The 17564-nt window shown below is 34.4% G+C and overlaps 1 protein-coding gene across 2 annotated transcripts in view; it reads left to right on the forward strand.

Moving 5' to 3' along the window:
- Nucleotides 1-8909, forward strand: part of LOC131049847 (uncharacterized) — a 130830-nt gene extending 121921 nt beyond the window's left edge. Inside the window, exons 5-6 of one of the 2 annotated variants that reach the window (XM_057983940.2) lie at nt 7570-7723; nt 8295-8909. In XM_057983940.2, coding sequence (XP_057839923.1) covers nt 7570-7723; nt 8295-8393 — 253 coding nt within the window. In that variant the 3' untranslated portion in view covers nt 8394-8909. Of the gene's footprint in view, nt 1-7569; nt 7724-7896 lie in introns of both variants that reach the window. The other variant, XM_057983933.2, reaches the window with a different exon arrangement.
- The last annotated feature ends 8655 nt before the right edge of the window (nt 8910-17564 follow it).

Genomic DNA, 17564 nt, shown 5'->3' on the forward strand with positions numbered 1-17564 from the left:
GTAAAGTTGATTAGTGGTACTAACAATTATCTTTCAGATTTCTTAGTTGGTTCCCACTGCATAAGTGGAAGAGGCTGGTTTGGCCGCCTATATTGAGTTTGTAATTCTGTCCTCCCGTTGAATAAGCGGTGGAATTGATATTAATTTCTATTTCTAGTCCTCCCGCTGCACAAGCGGTTGAGTGATTGCATTCTTCAGTTCTTTGGCTTGTCCTTGGTTGGTTTACCGCTAGGTGATTGCATAGTTTTCAATATCCCGTCGTATAAGCGAAAGGGGCTGGCTTGCCACTCGGAGATTGTAATCATTTTCAGTTATTGGCATCTAACGATCCCCTTGACACTGTATGCTCTCACCCTTCTAGATTGGGCTCTTGGTGAACATAAAGTGGAGGGTTACTTTTAGCAACATTTGACTTTCATTTCCTAACCATAACAAGTGTTGTGTTGAATGTAATTGTGGAAAAATTGGGAAAAAATTAAAAGGGATATTATAGTGACTTATCAAAGACAGTGTCCAAACACGATCATAAGATGCTTTCAAAAAGTGTGATTAAGCTAGTGGGATTGGGAGATAGGAATGGAGGTTGTCATTCTGTGCTCTTGGGCCGAGTGGAATGACTCAAGGCACCTTGTATGGTCTCCCAACCGGTGCTCCCTGATGATGATTTGGTTGGATAGAACTGCAAAGGGAATTCCCATATATAAATCTGGGATGTTACAACAGTAATTCTGAATTATATTTGTACAATATTGTTATTATGTGTTTATTTATTTTGTAATACTAACCTGGTTGCAGGCCCATTAGAATACTGAGATACAATTTCCATTACAAGCATTATTCAAATCTTAATTGAAGAAACTGGGCAGATTGGGCTAAGTCCCAGTAGGGGGCATTACAGTTATCCATCTTTCACCAATAGCATATAGGTGATAAATGCTAGGTGCAACTCGATTTAATAGGGCTAGCCAACTTCCATTAGTAGCATTTAGGTGATAAATGCCAAGCTACTCGTTTTACGAGTTTAGTATTCGCATTTGCATATTAGAAGAAATGTGTGCGCTTCTAGTGTGGTGTATGCTTGAGGTGGTTCTAAAGGTTTTGATTGTTAAATCTGTCTAAGTGATTGATAGTACGGACGCTAGTTTTTGGTGAGGTAAAACCATATGACATCCTTATTATATTTATTCATTATAAGATTAATTGGAAGCTTAGTGGGCTATGGAAATCTTATTAATGGCCTTATATGGTGTGTGTTATTTTACTTCTGGCCTTGTCAGTGATGACAAGTAGTATAAGATGCTTGTTTCATCATCATAGCTGGCATTGATCTTGGAAAGAGGATGGGACCCATGATGTAGTATGAAATGGTTTGACCTACCTCTTTCCAACTTAGATGTACTTGAGCATATGTGTTAGTGAATTACATAAAGGGGGAAGATGCTTGGAGTAAGGTTGCGAATGCTCCTTTTTTTCTAGCTAATCTATGTATGTATGTGATGTCCATATAAGTTGGTCCCTATGTGGATTGTGTGGATAAAGTCTTCTAGTTTAGCATGTGAATTATGGAGCATTTGATTCCTATAAAGGGATAGTAGGTAGGGCCATCTCGAATGAACCCTTGAGGATTAGGGGCCATCTCGAATGAACCCTTGAGGATTAGGTTTGGGTTAAGAGGTATGTCTTGTTATATAAGCTTCTCTTATTCAGTGCAACATTGCGCAATTGTTGTCTAGAGCAACCACCATTGCTATGGTATAGGTAAGGTAAAAAATAAATAAAACTTTTGGTAGTAACCAGGGATGGTTATCACACTTTCGAATGTGCTTAAGTTGATATCCATTTTTCTCTAATGGGAAATATATTTCCAAATTCTTCTGTGATCAATCTCGTTAGCTTCATTTTCTGTTATTTCATATTTTTTGTGAACTTGAACACATGATGTCTTATTAGAAGGCAGAGAGTTTTAGAGTACTATATTTTCAACTATTATGTCTAAATTTAGGATGAAATAGCCACACATTTTCAAATTTCAACAGGCTGCTCAATATTTCTCGATTAGAGATGTCAAGCAAAAGTGACTACTGACTAGTGGTCTGACAGATTGATGTCATTTATTCTAGCTATTGTTTGTCTCTTTGGTTTGATCCAATTCTGTGTTACGAATGCTATCTTTTTTTCTGCCATGTAGCTCCTCCTATTATTTTAGGTGAAGATTCAGCATGCATATTGTAATACTGCAATCTGTGAGTTTGGTTCAAAACTATGAGTATCTTTGTTGCTTTGTGATAGACGTCCATTTTATCATTTTTCTATGTTGTGGTTCTGATGTATTGAAATCCCTCATCCTAATAAAATTTTTGTGCATTCTTGAGGACCTATGCTAGAATTTACTCAATCAATATATGATATTTTGTGGCTCCCATTTGGGAGAATACGTGCATTTACCACATTAAAATTTTTCTTTTTATTCGCGAGAAAAGTAATCAGATCATACCTCAGTGAAGGTTTTGTTTGTTGTTTGTTACCCCATGATCTTGTGAAAGTGGGGAATTCTATATATGCATATGAGGATCTGCAATATGGAGTTGATGGAGGAGGAACATACTTTCTGCCTGAGCTGCATTCTAATGTGAGATCTTAGAAGTCCAAATTTGCATAATTTTATCAATGGATTTGTTCAAGTTTGGCTTTTCTCATCCCATTTAGTCTTTTTCTTGTTTCCTTTCTTCTAGTGATCACTGTTTCTTTTCCTTAACGGATTTGTAGATTCACTGGGATCAAGTCCTCTTGAGAACTCACATTTTAACAAGATCCTAGTTTCCATTTTATCATTAAAAAAAGAGATTCCTGGAGCCTTTTCAATCTTGAGATACCAGTCATTTTCCTCCTTATTAGGGAATTTGGGCATTGAATTTAAATAACGTGCATGTTGTTAAAGGAAACAATGCATGTCTTCCTTGGAAGTCTTTCATTTTCTTTGCAGAGCTGTAGGCATGAGGTTTGGGAGGAGGTCATGGCCTTTCTGGCACTTGTGATGCTCGTAACCAACTCATGGCCGATTCAAGTAGTCGATCGCTGATTGAATGTGAAGGAACACAATGGACCATTGAGAGGGGGGGGGGGTGAATCAGTGGTAATCAATAAAAACTTTTACCTTCTAAAGATCTAAGCAACAATAACTTTAATCACATAACCATGAGCAGAGATATTTATCAGATCAACACACACATAAAAGGCACATCACATAACACCAGATGTATGAAGAAAACCCAATGTGAGAAAAACCTCAGTGAGAATAGCTGTTGGAGTCTACTGCTCCAATCTAGCCTCACAAGTAAAACATATTACAACATTTAGGGCACCAACCCAAGGAGCACCAACCCCTAGCTCTGAGCACCCACTCAGAGATTACAATAAGTATAGATTACAAATACAAGCTACCTTGTTGCAAATGAGGTTTTGCAACACCTTACTGATCTGCTCTCTTTTTGATCTTTGCACTTGATCTCTACTCTTTTTTCTTTGTCTTCTGCTCGGATCACTTCTTCTCTTCTGCCTTTCTGCCTTGGCTCTACACACTCTGGCTTCTGCTACTCTCTCACTTGGTCTCTGTTGCTTTCTCTCTTTTCTGCTCTCTGCATTTTCACTCTGTTCTGCTCTCTGCACTTTCACTCTGCAACCACTCTGCACCACTCTTTGTTCTCTCCTGAGCTTCTTTTCTTCTCCACAACAGCACACACTTGTCCAACTTTTCATCTCCTCAAAACTATACCGACAAGTCTGTTTTTGTATTCAGCATCAACTTCCAGGAGGTCGGTTGGATCATAACTCATCACATGCAGGACAACTGTTGTTCTTCCTTGTTGTCATGCCACATAGTCTGTACAATTTCCTATGCACCATGCAGATTGTTCATTATGTCGGTCCAGTTGGCAATCTGAGTCCCCGGACACACAAATAGCTAACCTGTGTTCATGATCAACTTTGAATCTGAGCCGTTGATCCAGGAGGATTTGGTCATCATTGTCATCGTAGCGGTTCCACGCACCACATCATCCCTGTGTTCTACTCTGCCTGCTTTGCCACTTGTCCACAAAGCTTTCCCATCTCAGCTGCCTCAACTACTCTTGTCGAATTGCATCGAATGCCTCTCCATTCGGTCAGCTCTATATCTGCAAGATTTCCCTCCAAATAGAATTTAAAAATTAATTCATTCTTGTCCTCAGAGATCTGGCATGAATACGATTTGATCTCCCTTCTTGGATCGAACACCTGCAATGAATGACTCTGTATTGAGTTGCCGATGATCTCCACTGTATCAGATTGGATTACTTGTACTGAACACATCTCCTCTGTTCACACACTGTTTGCTGTACCTGGTTTACTATTTTTAGCAAGCTTGATCTGTCCAACAGATCTGATTTCCTGCATGTTGATCATCTTGAGCCGCGCACCTGTTTGCTATCGGATCGCCATTAATGAAATCACCACCCTCTGTCGACCTACCCTGAAAGAATCAACAACAATCTCCATCGTCACTGACTTCTGCATCGATTGGATCGACCAACTGCCTTATTCAGCATCCCAACATATTTGCTTGATCACCTGGAGCACACATGTCATCATATTCTTCGTCCAAGTCGCTCTATCAATCCTAATCAGCATCCTTGTGGACCTCTGAGTCTATTGGATTGCAGACATGGCCACAAAGTCGATCACAAGCTTCAATTTTGTCGGCAAAGTAACCATTCATCTTTTCAATAGGTGTCCTCTGATTTGCTCCGTACATGCCACGTTGTCGAGTCAAGCTTGGTCAATGCCCAGGTGGAATATCGAGCTCTTCAGATTGTGGTTGATCTTCGTGTTATACGCCTCGTAGCATGCAGACATCTTCTTATTCAGCGTCCAAGTCACTTGGTCAATCCTGGTCAATCATCCACGTGGATCTCTGAGACTATCAGCAGGCATTCGTGGCATCAAAAGTCTTCTTAATCGTCATCCAGGTCGTCTGGTCAAACTTGGTTGACCGCCATGTGGATCTCTGCATCTCGAGGGCCACTATCTTCTTGCCCCGCAAGACTATTTGCATGTCCAAGTTACCCGTGCGGGATAAGCCTACGCGGGATAAGCCTTCATTATCTTTGTGTGGTGTGCCTTTGCTTTTGTTAGCCCGCGCAACATTTTGGTAGCCTCTTAACTCACGCGGGATAAGCCTTTGTTTCTTTTGCCTTCGCTTTTTCTTATCCCGCGCTATATTCCTTTACCCTGTTTCACCTCGCGGGACAACCTTTCTTCATTGTAGCAAAGCATTCTTCCTTGTTCCGGGTTGCTTGTGTTTCATTGCTCCTTTGATTCGGGATAAGCTTTGTCTTCCCTTGACAAGCTTCTTCTTATCTCGCGGCCCTTTCCTTATCCCTGCGGAGACGCGTGGGATAAGGAAACCTTTCCTCTTCCTTTATACTCTTATCCCATGACACCTTTCTTGCTGTTATAAACCCTCGCGGGATAAGGGTTTCCTTAATGTCCTTCGCTTTACATTGTTATCCTGCGTCACCTGTGTGTAGCTTCTTAACCTAAGCGGGATAAGCCGAGCAACATAACCTACGTATTATTGACATCTCCGTCACACTTTAGCGACTAGCCTGCTGAGGTTTTGCCTTAGGTGTTTATTGTTGCGGGATAGCGGGGGGCACATAACTGACGTGTTATTGACATCATTTGCCACAATGCAACGTTATTTGGCATGGTCACTATCTTCAACTGTTCATGCTACGGGATAGCAGGGGTCACATAACCTGTGTGTTATTGACATCCTCTGTCGCGAGACCAGTACGATCAACCAGTCGTGTTATTGACAACCCCAGTCACATAACCAACGTGTTATTGACACTTGCAAACACATAACCATTGTGTTATTGACACTTTCTGTCACAATACACAACAACCCTTTGGTCATAGCGATAGCGATAACCTGCGTATTATTGACAACTCAGTTACGTGTTATTGACATCTGCAGTTACACCTTTCCTAATTCAAACCGGTTTGCTTGATGCCTTCACCACTGCATTGCCCTTTGTCATCTTCATCCAATTACTTGTCCTCTTAGAACATTCCAGGCTTGCCTTCTGTATCTCCTTGTGCGTATAACATTTCGTGTTATATGATGCTGCAGTAGTACTTATGCCCTTGGTCCTCTATCCACCTTTATCAACCTCCATGTATACTGATTTAACCTGCACAACTCTGCTACCCAAATACAACTGTATATCAGCTACTCTGATCTTCCTCTAGGATGTTCATCATTGCTGCATCACTGTACTTGCCATCCTGATGTCTCTTCATGCCTTTGCATTTCTCTGCCTCTCCTTCCAGTGGGTGTCTTGCATGTCTCCGCATTCCAGTGAGTGGTGGAGCTATCACTTGCACTTTCTTCTTCAAGCTGCTCATGGCATTTATGGCACTTATCATCTCTACATCTTTGTCCATTGCAACATCTCCACTATTTACATCAATCAACTCTGCATGCCTACTACATCTTCATCCAGTGAATGTCCTATATCTATCTCTGCAACTTCATCAACTCAGCTTTGCACACACACATGTTGACATCAATGACAATTCAATGCCAACAGAATGGAGGTGGAGTGGAACGATAGAACAAAGATGCTATGCTCTATCATTTTTTGTAATATTATCTAAAGAAATCAGATAAATGTTACTTTCAGCTGCACGTAACATTTCTGCAATAATGTAATTGCATAATATTATTTCCTCATAATTGTGGTCTTTCACATGTATGTCAAGTGATTCTTCTTTCTGTGTATGCTAACCTAGCTTAGACCAAAAAATGAATTACATCATCTGGACGATTATATTAGCTGATTTAAAAATGAGGTTGGATTATGTTATGTGCCATACAGCTGCAGTCTGAGTTTGCAGTAGTTTTCTGGAATGTCGACATTTCTGACCATATACAGATGGGTAGTTTTCTGTAATGTGCAAATTTCTGACCATATACAGATGAGCATGGATTGCACACATCATCTTTTATTCATGCTTAAAACAGTTTTTAATGTTTCTTTCACCAATTTTTTTTTTTGCATGAGGCATTCTTCAGTCTCCTATAAGAAAGGCAATAAGATCCCTCCATTGTACCCATTTTGTTTCACTTTTGAATGCTAGTTGGTTATGGTCTTCTTATTTATCTGTTTTTCTCTTTTCTGTAAGCCTACTTCTTATTCATCTGTTTTCCTCTGCAAGGCCACTTCTTATTTATCTGACTACCTCTACAAGGTTACTTTTGGTATCCTTAAAGGCAATAAATAAATGTTATTTGTCTAGTATCTTGCTTTGTAAAGATGGGAATGTTGGATATTACTGACACACAGATTGTTTTCCAAAAGAAATTGGTTGGATATATCTGCTACACAGCTTTTGTTATTAATTTATTTGTGTACTGCACCAAATCAATGTTTTGTTTAATCAAAACCATGTGCAGCTTTTTTTTTAATTATATATTGTAGCAAAATAATTAATATTTTAATCAAAACCATTTATTGATTTAAACAGAAAATACCGAGACCATGTAAAAGATTTATCTTGTCTTGCACGTGATCTTCGTCGGACAGTCATTATTGACAACAATCCTTTCAGTTTTTTGCTGCAACCTATGAATGGCATACCATGCGTTCCTTTTACTGGAGCACACACAGATGACCAACAGGTATGGTTTATTTGAGTACGTCTTTGAGTGGTTGCCTTGCCACTCACTGCCTTGGTGCATTTAGTGATGTAATAGAACTCTTTATATAATGAAAAAATCTTATGTCGGTTGGACTCAATGTTTGCTATGTTGTCTGACATAATCTGCTTTGTGATTTGAATGATTTGATTCAGCTTTTGCAAGTACTTTTACCACTATTAAAGCATCTTGCTGTACAGAAAGATGTGCGCCCCGTGTTATATGAAAGATTCCACATGCCTGCTTGGTTTCAAAAGAGGGGTTTTCCAGCATCTGATCGGCTATCATGATTTGATATCTTTAGCTATGGATTTTATTGGCCAGTTGGTTTACAGTTGAAAGTGTCCTAATTCTAGTGATGCAAGTTTATGCTGTACAGGAAATTTGAAATTAATTCTGGGCATTGCTTCTTTTCCTACTGATGTGTATATCAAAATTTAAGGCTAAGAGGATAAAAATGGATACACTCTAGATGGAATCTGTATGAGATCTCATTTAGCATGGGCTCGTTCTTGCATAAGTCATTCAATGCACAGAGTTGGCTCTTTTCCAGGTTTTGGACAAAAAAAAGGTGCACTTACCTCTGGGCGGTTACAAGTTACAACTGTCATCTATCATGTTGCTCACCCGGCCGTGGAAGTATATCCAGTAAACTTGCCTGGGACACCTCCATGTAGAGGAATGAATTGCACTTACAAGGCTAAGAGTTTTAAGGCTGCCCCATAACATGAAAATGTTTATATTGTTTATTGTTTACTACCTTTTACCCTTCAAATTATATTTTGATACCCAACATTTTACCTTTCATTGACATGGGATATAACATTATGCTTAACGTGGCATGCTATTCCATCTATTTTTAACCGAATGTACCATGTCTGGTAACGAAGGGTTTCCATATTCAGGGGTTGTATGGTACTAGAAATAATGAGCATGAATTCTGTTTTTTGAGAAATATTTTGTTAGAATAAAAAGCTTGGCAAATAACAAATGATGTGGAGTCTGATAACCCACTCTCATGAAAGTGTTTTTCAACATTTATGAGTTTTGACTCTATGGCTTTGCAGCTTCTGTGATTTGATTATTCGGAAAATATTTATTGTTTTGGTGGAAAAGCATGTGTCTTTGTTCTGTAAGGAAACATATAAGATGTGCATATTCAAATTTCTTCCTTCTTTTAGATTGTTATTGCCATGACATGTATTTGACTATTGTTAGTGTGTTCATTCTTAATCATAGTTTGCAAACTTTGTGAGTACTCTATTTTTTTTGCTCTGCATTTTACAAGTTTAAGTTGTGAGGTTTTATAAATACAGGAAAAACACGATAAAACCACCAATGGGGTTAAAATGTTGGTTAAAACACATTTTTCACATGCTTTTTTGGCTATAAAACCATGCATTTTCCCTTTTGAGATGCCAATTTTTAAATTAATACATTTTGTAATTGAATTTTGCTAAAAAATGTGCTTTTTTAAGAAATTTTAATTTTTTGTACTCAGTTGTCAAATTTTTGCTAAGTTTTTGTTGAGCATTTGCCAAGTTGAAAATTTCGGGTTTGCTGAGAACTCTCCCGATCGGACTCTGCGAACTATGTTCTAAATTCTTCAGGATGCAATGCCGAATCATGATAAACTAGATATATAGGACATTCAGTTACATATTTGACTGGGTATATGATGATGTTTTTATATTTACATTGGTTATCAAAGTCCATTCACATTGCCAAATGATGGTTACTATATGTATTCCATAGTCGAGGCTGTTACAAGCGTTGATCTCAACCATGTAAGTCACTTGGTGCTTAAAGTACTTTATCTATCTTTGAACACTGGTTCTCAATCTTCAAATACTTCCAGTCATACTAAGAGACATATCAGTTTTGAAAATCATATCAAGGCACACAATATTTCCACTGCCCATGATATTGGTTGAGATTGCTTTTGGATGTAATTGGTGATTTTTTTAGCATCAATGATCTGGATCACACTTCTGATTATAGATTTCTTCAGAATGAGGACAAAATCTATGATAAATTTCAGGCTATGCTCCTTAAAAAGATGGAGAGGAGTGGAAAATGAGACAAAGGGATTGGAAACACTTAAAAGGGTTCAACACCAATAAATCACAGAACAATGTGAATCTTATGAGTAAAATGTTATTAAATATCATTTGGCAGGGCCAAATTAAAATGGTCAAACTATTAAAATATGATAATTTGTTAGAACACAATGTCATTAAGGTCATACCTTTATAATGACATTTATATATTGTTCTAGTATAAAATAATAATATTTAATTATTATTACATATTTTATAAAAATGTATGCAGTTTAATAATTCATGATTAAATAGTTTGATATATAAATACTAAATTTGAATACCTTTTCTTTATTTAATGGTCTCCTCTCTCATGGTCTCCTCTCTCATTGGGAGGTAAAAGTATTTAGAGATTTATAGTGAATCCTACCATTATGCAGATCAAGTGTTTTGTAATGGAATGATTTTTTATGTTTAAAAAAAAATAAAAAAAAAAAAAATTGGAAGGGTTTTCTTTGTGTACATAGTGGTGTTTTGTTTATGCTTTCTACATTTATATTTTAGTTATCTTTATTTATATGCAATGAATAGTTCTTTATTGAACCTATTTTTTGTAATGGTATCATATTCAAGTTATGCAATAGTTAAATTTTTTTACAAATATCTAACCTAGTTTCAAGAATTTCATAAGCCTACCATTCAAATTTATTATTCTTATTGAGTACATCTCCTGTCCTTCCCCATAATCACCCAGCCTTGTGAATAGTAAAATTTAAATAGTTTGTCTGTGTACAATTAGAAAGTTTTATCAAGTGCATATCTCAAATGTTAAAAATAATAAGCATTGAAATAATCTAAATTACAATTTAAAAATGGTAAGTTAAAATTAAAAATAATTGGGACAATGATTATATTTTGCTTAGCTTTATGCTCAATTTCATTGATAACAAGGCTAAGGTCTCAAAATTAGGACCTTTTCAAACTTTATCTTGAAAAAATATTCTAACAAACAATGTTTACAATTTATTTATATAAGCTAGATAGTTTTTACTCAATTTCATTAATAACAAAAGACCAAGGTCTCAAAATCAGGACTTTTTCAACCTTGATCTTGATTTTTTTTTTTTTTTTGGCTAAAAACATTTACAATTGATCTATAAACTAGATGTTTTGAATGTGTAATTTTTTAGACATTGTTATTTATGTTAATAATTCTTTGTAAGACTTCTTATTTCAATAGGTTCTATAAACTTTAGTACAAAATGGTTAAAAAAAATCACATTAAAAGATGTTAAAACAATTTTCCAAATCTATGTAAACGTTAAGGGGCTCAATGTAAACGCTTGTACTAGTTTGGAGTAATAGTTCTTTCTAATTTTAGTTTATTAATATTATTATGCTTAAGCACTTAATTTCATGATTTACAAGTTAGATTATGATACCATGCCATATACTTTATTCCTGTCCATGTCTTCAATAGGAGAAGAATGTTTTTTTTTTTTTATCGTTATGCCATTTTGTTTCGTTGATGTTATTCAAAAGATCCACTCATGATTTCTCAATAAGAATGTATTATAATCTCTCTTTTTTTGGATTGCGTTGGACAACTTTTTGTAAAATTGCTCATGTGCCTTGCTTGTGCTTCCTTGTTTGGTATGCACATCTCCAATATAATTGGAGGGTGCAATGTTGATGAAATTCTTGTACCTTTTATGCTTTGATGGATTCCCATACCCCATTTCCACTTCTCTTATCCTTTTATGAATATTTATATTTTATATTATTACAAGAGAACATTTGATTTTGAAATTTGTGCAGTTAACATAATTAGCATTTAAGCATGGCTATTATAAACCTTGGTTTAGATTTGTAAGTGAGGATAATATCTTAAAATTGGATGTATTGTTGGATATACAAATATGTGACTTGCTACAAAAGTATAATAAATCATACAAGCATGTCCTAATGGTTAGTACACGATTGTTACAAAACTTGTAATTATGATTGCAACCAAGAAGATTGATCTTAAATAATCCTTATAACAAACCTAAAAGACAACTTTTGGGGCTTTCTTAAGTTCATTTATGTCACTATAAAATAATTGACACTCTTGAACACAAAGATAAGAAATTCAACATGGTGTCATCTTTAATAACCAACCATGCAAATTATGATTTTCTATCCTCCACTTTTGAAATCTTGACAAAATAATGTGTAAAAATTGGGAAATATTCTTTGTTTTACTCTTAATTTGTATGTAAGTACATTGAATTGCCACTCTATTTCTACTTTTGATTGTTACCTACTATTGATTTTGATATCCTCCCATGAAGTCAAAGGGGATGCTTTTCCATGGCTTTGGAGGGATTATTGGTGGAAGCAACAATTTTAACTTGTAATCTTTAATGAAACCTAAAAACACCATATCACATGCTTGGCCAATACAAATATCTTTGTGAACTAGTCACTATATTTCCTATGCCAAGATGATTTGAAACTTTTGAAGTATGTTCTTTTTTAAGAAAGGTTATTCCACTTTTTCTCTTGCACTAGATTGGGTTATTTGCTTATCATAGAATGCAACCCACTTTATGTATCGTGCAACCTCTACAATACAGTGCTTTCAAATCACTATTTTGCACTCTTAAGAAGAAACATGGTCCAATCCACCATTCAAGCACACAATGATAAAATTCTTTGCCATCATTGTAATAACCCACTTAACTAAATCCAAAAATTCAACTGATTTTTTTTTTTTTTTTTTTATATATAAAAATATTGTTTTCTTATTCTTATTTATTTTTGATTCAATCACATACTCGGGTACATCTATCCAAACGAGATAGGCATCCATCCAACCGGGATGGGCATCTAACCATATGGGTTAGGCATCTATCCATACGGGACTAGGCATCTAACCATATGGGTTAGGCATCTAACCATACGGGTTAGGCATTTGTCCATACGGGACAGGAGGTTTCATCTATCCAATCCAGAATAGGCATCTACCCAAACAGGGTAGGCATCTATTCATAAGAATAGGATATGCTTTGGCCAGGGACTTTAGACTCATTAGGACCATCCGGGTCCTGAGCCACTCTCTAAAGACTACACTCCCCTACTAGGAGTGCACCGAGGTCGCCGTCCTTAGGAGTATTAAAATAATTACATAAACAAGCTTGAGTTCTGCCTTGGAATTCGGCCTAAAGCCTCGGGAAGTCAAGCGAATCCATACGGGATTCCTTTTGAGTATGCATTGAAATAATTTTAACCTTTCAATTATTATTTGCACCATTTGATTAAAAGACCAAGGAGCTTCAAGAACCAACTACTCACCCATAACCAATCCTAATCCCCATCCCCAAATGCCTGAGTACAAGGGACAACTTCGTCCCTAGACTGCCTACATACCCGTTTCAGCACGAGATCAAGGCGTAAAGTATGTAGTTCTGGTTTCTAACTATGGTTTAATGTAAACTGTTTGGTGGGTATGCAACCCTTTCTAGGGTCAATGTCCTAGACAGTTCCTCTGCGGTTGCTACCCACGATGGTAGCTCTATAGAAAAAAGGCTCAAGGTGGCCTTCCGCTTGTGGCCTAAAATAACTAAGACCTAATTCCTATTAAAAACGTTACCCTTAAATCATTATCATCCTTTGAAAACCATCAAGATAGATAAATTCCAAATCATCACACACCACCAAGCCCTGATGGGGTTTTCTAAGGTTTAACTGAGCGGATCTAAATTCATTTTAAAAGATTATCTTTTTAGATTATCGATCCAAGGGGGATTACCCACCCCTTGGATTTTTAACTTCCATATGATCCTTATTTCTCCTCGGCGATTTATAGGGACGATGCCACAAACGCCGTTAGTGCAACTTTATTAGGTGTTAAGTGCAGTAGTTCAACATGACGACATTACCCGTAAGCGTGACCCAGAGGCACCATAGATACCGAACACTGCTAAGGTTTTGCTTTCGTCTCCTCTTGTTTAGTTGTCTAACTAAGAATTCTAATTTTGAAATCATGAATCTTATGTAAAGCAATATACTAATACAATCATGAAAAATAACTATACTATACAAAGAATTTTTGCTTGAAAACTTGTAAAATTATAACACGAAAAACTTCTTGGAAGGTACTAAATTGCTTAAAGAAAATCCAATGCCTAGGTAGAAGGCCTTAGAAATGAATTTTAACACTTACTTGATTGAAGGAAAAACTTAATATTAATAAGCTTGAAAGTAACTGCATTATTCATAACCATCTAATTCTTCTACTTGAAGCAACATAAATTCTATCTTTAATTATTTCCCACAAATGATAACCTTACTTTAATATGAATCTTAATGCTTGAAAGGCACTAATTTTCTTAAAGAAGATTAAATTATCTAATAATAATACTTTGAAAATTTAATATTCACTTGTTTGAAGGAAAAAGAAAAGAACTATTAACGATAAGTTTTAATAATCGCAATATTTTAATCACTAATTGTTCGAAAATAAGATTAGAAGAGAGTCTAATACTTGCTAATCAACTAACATAAATAGAGACCCTAAGAAAATTTGAATCAATCTTCTTCTAGTTGTTTTACAACTAGTGTCAATTCCTTTGCAATATTATAAGAGATAACTAACTAATTATTCCACTTGAAGTATCGTTTTACCCTTAGATATTTTCTACAAAAAAATAACCTTATAATTTCCATTTTCTTTACTTCAATTTAATTCTCTAAGTGATCATAGGATACGTTTCTTGAAAACTCATTTTCTCAATAAGGATAAGGATCCAATAATCTAGAACAATTAATTCTAACTTAATTAAAACTAAGTTCGTTAGACATATACAAAGAATATGTTTACTTGATTTGAGATTCACAAGATAAGTCAAGTCTTAAATTAAAAGATTTCAGGTTTGATTCTCTTTTGTTTTTCAAGTACAGTTTCTCCACTTCCCAATTAATATTAATGTTCTAACAAAATAGATTTTACTTTGAAGCTTGACTATGAAAATCACCTCTACCTGAAATGTAACTCTTCTTTTTACTAGTCTTATGTTCCCTTAAAGTTAGGAGATAAATTTGACTACTATTAGATTTAAGTATTATAAATGCCTTGATTATTTAAAAATTCAACCTACTACTACTAGATAAGACTACTATCCAAATTGAGAAAGGCCATATTATCCAACTTCTTGTAACTTGTATAATAACATCAGTTATGTCACTTGCATGATGCTTGAAGTAAACAATTGGTCAAGGACTATGAACATATTAAATTTAAACTGACGATCATAGCGATATATACTAATAATTCATATTAAATTGAAATGCCAACTAACAATCCCAATAAATCTCATCTAACTGAATGTTTCCGAATTACAAGTGGCTTGTAACCAAATAAAAGTTTACCAACCCAAAATTTGCTTAGAAAGTAGTTTTTAAATTAATAATTAATAGGTAGTTCTAAAATAAATTGAAATATTATTTATCGATAACTCCAAACTATGAAATTTTAATTGAAAGCATTGATTATCAAATATAAACCCTTATGATCATTCGTTAGCAATATAATTAATTGTCAACTATAAAAATAATCAAATCAATTTCATATTATAATTTCTTAAGGTTACTAAGCCAAATTATAACTTAATCAAATGAAATTTATAACAAACTTTATTTAAATCCACTTATAAATTATAAATAAGTCATCTAATCCAAATTATAGTTTATGTATTTACTAGGTAAATTTATTATTATTATTTATTTATTTTCTTTGAACTAACTTATGGGTACCACTTATAACCATATACTTTATTGATTATTTTAAATTTGTAAACAAATTAATATAATCAAATTTTACTATATTATTAGAGTTATAGCATTATTTTCTTAATGACAAACAAATTCAAAAAAAAGATAAAAGAGTTAATAAATGACAACTCATCTACAATTACATTTATTAAATTGCATGGCTCTGTAAATGGAGAATGAGAGGGAAGTGGGGAGTGGGGAATGGGCCCGCGGCCCCCCCCAACTACCCACATAAAAATGTTTTCTTTAAATAATAATAATAATAAAAAAGAACTCCCTTAATAAAACAACAAGAACATAGCACCCATTAAATAAAATAAAATAAATAAATGACATATTTCATGACACCAACTCAAATTGATGTCTTTTCCAATAATCTTCAATAAAGCAAGATATATATGTGATTTGTGTTATGTTTTTTTTTTTTTACAAGAGATAAGAAGAGAATTGGATCAAATATTTTGAGTTTTTTGTTTTAATATGTAGAGAGATGAACGGGTACATTCGTAGAGGAAATCTTTTTGATCTCCTGTAGAAACATATTCTCAGAGAGTCCATTTTATTTCATAGAGGTTGATTTTTTACAAGAGAAATTCACTGAGAAACCAGAGAAATAAATTTTCATAGGAAAAGAAAACATATTCTCAGGGAGCTCATTTTATTTGACAGAAGAGGAATTCACCGAGAAAATGGAGAAATAAATTTTCACAGAGATTTTATTTCACAGAGGTGGATTTTTACAAGAGGAATTCACAGAGAAACAGAGAAATAAATTATAATTCCACATAAAAGTAATTTTACACATAATGCTTGATATATTTCCACCGAGAATTAAATTATCTCATATATATATTTATTCTGATTTCATAGTGTTAGATTACAACAGGAAATTAAATTGTTATATATATATATATATATATATATATATATATATATATATATATATATATATATATATATATATATATTGATTTCACAAAGAATCAAATTATCAGAGAGGATTATATATATTTTGAAATGAAATTATATGTATTTTCGGAAATAAGATTTCACAAAGAAGGAGTTTTAGGAAAATTATCTATCTTTATGTTTGAGATAAATTGAAACAAAAAGTTGAGTTCCAGAGGGTTTGAAAAGCAAGATCTTCTTTTTCCACAAAGCATGAGATTTAAAAAAAAAAAAGGCATCTACTTATATCATTCTACTTCTAAGAATCTGTTTTTTCCTTTTTAAGAAAAGATAAAGTTAAAAAAAGAAAGAAAAAGAAAATTGCTTATGCATATTGAAAGAAAACTTTTGGTAAATCTTCTACATATATTTTCCATTATCAAAGAATTTTGGAAAGAATAAAAAAGGATATATTTAACTTAATCTATCTAAATAATTGAGAGAGGGTTATTTGAAAGAAAATTTATATTTAATTTAATCTATCTAAATAATTGAGAGAGGTTTATTTGAAAGATAATTTTCATATAAATAAAATCTAAAAGGAAGATAAGAATGATAATTCAAGATTCAAACTTGCAAATAAGCAAATGAAGTAGGAGAACCTGGATTGGACAAAGCACCTGCTGTCGAATTCATCCCAATCTTCTTGCTAACCTACTTCAATCCTTACTGGAGCTTCATGAGAATTCTTCATCTAAACTTAAAAATCCTTCTATCCAACATGACTAATAAAATTCTTCTACTACTAACAAGAATAATCAAGAGCTTCAGAAAACTACTTTTCCATCCAAGGCTATGAACTCTCCCTTTTCGAAAATTTAGAACTCAATATATAGAAGAGAGAGTCATTTTCTCACTACAAAGGAATTAATTGATTTCCATATTCTTTTTCCCAAAATAATTTCATGCAAAATGATTAATTATCATAGTGGGGTTACATGCAAAAAAATTGAATTTGAGATTCTCTTCTAGAACCCTCTTATTTCCTCCTACAACATGTGCTAAATAACATATTGAGAAAA

This window comes from Cryptomeria japonica, chromosome 5, assembly GCF_030272615.1.
Source record: "Cryptomeria japonica chromosome 5, Sugi_1.0, whole genome shotgun sequence".
Taxonomy (NCBI): domain Eukaryota; kingdom Viridiplantae; phylum Streptophyta; class Pinopsida; order Cupressales; family Cupressaceae; genus Cryptomeria; species Cryptomeria japonica.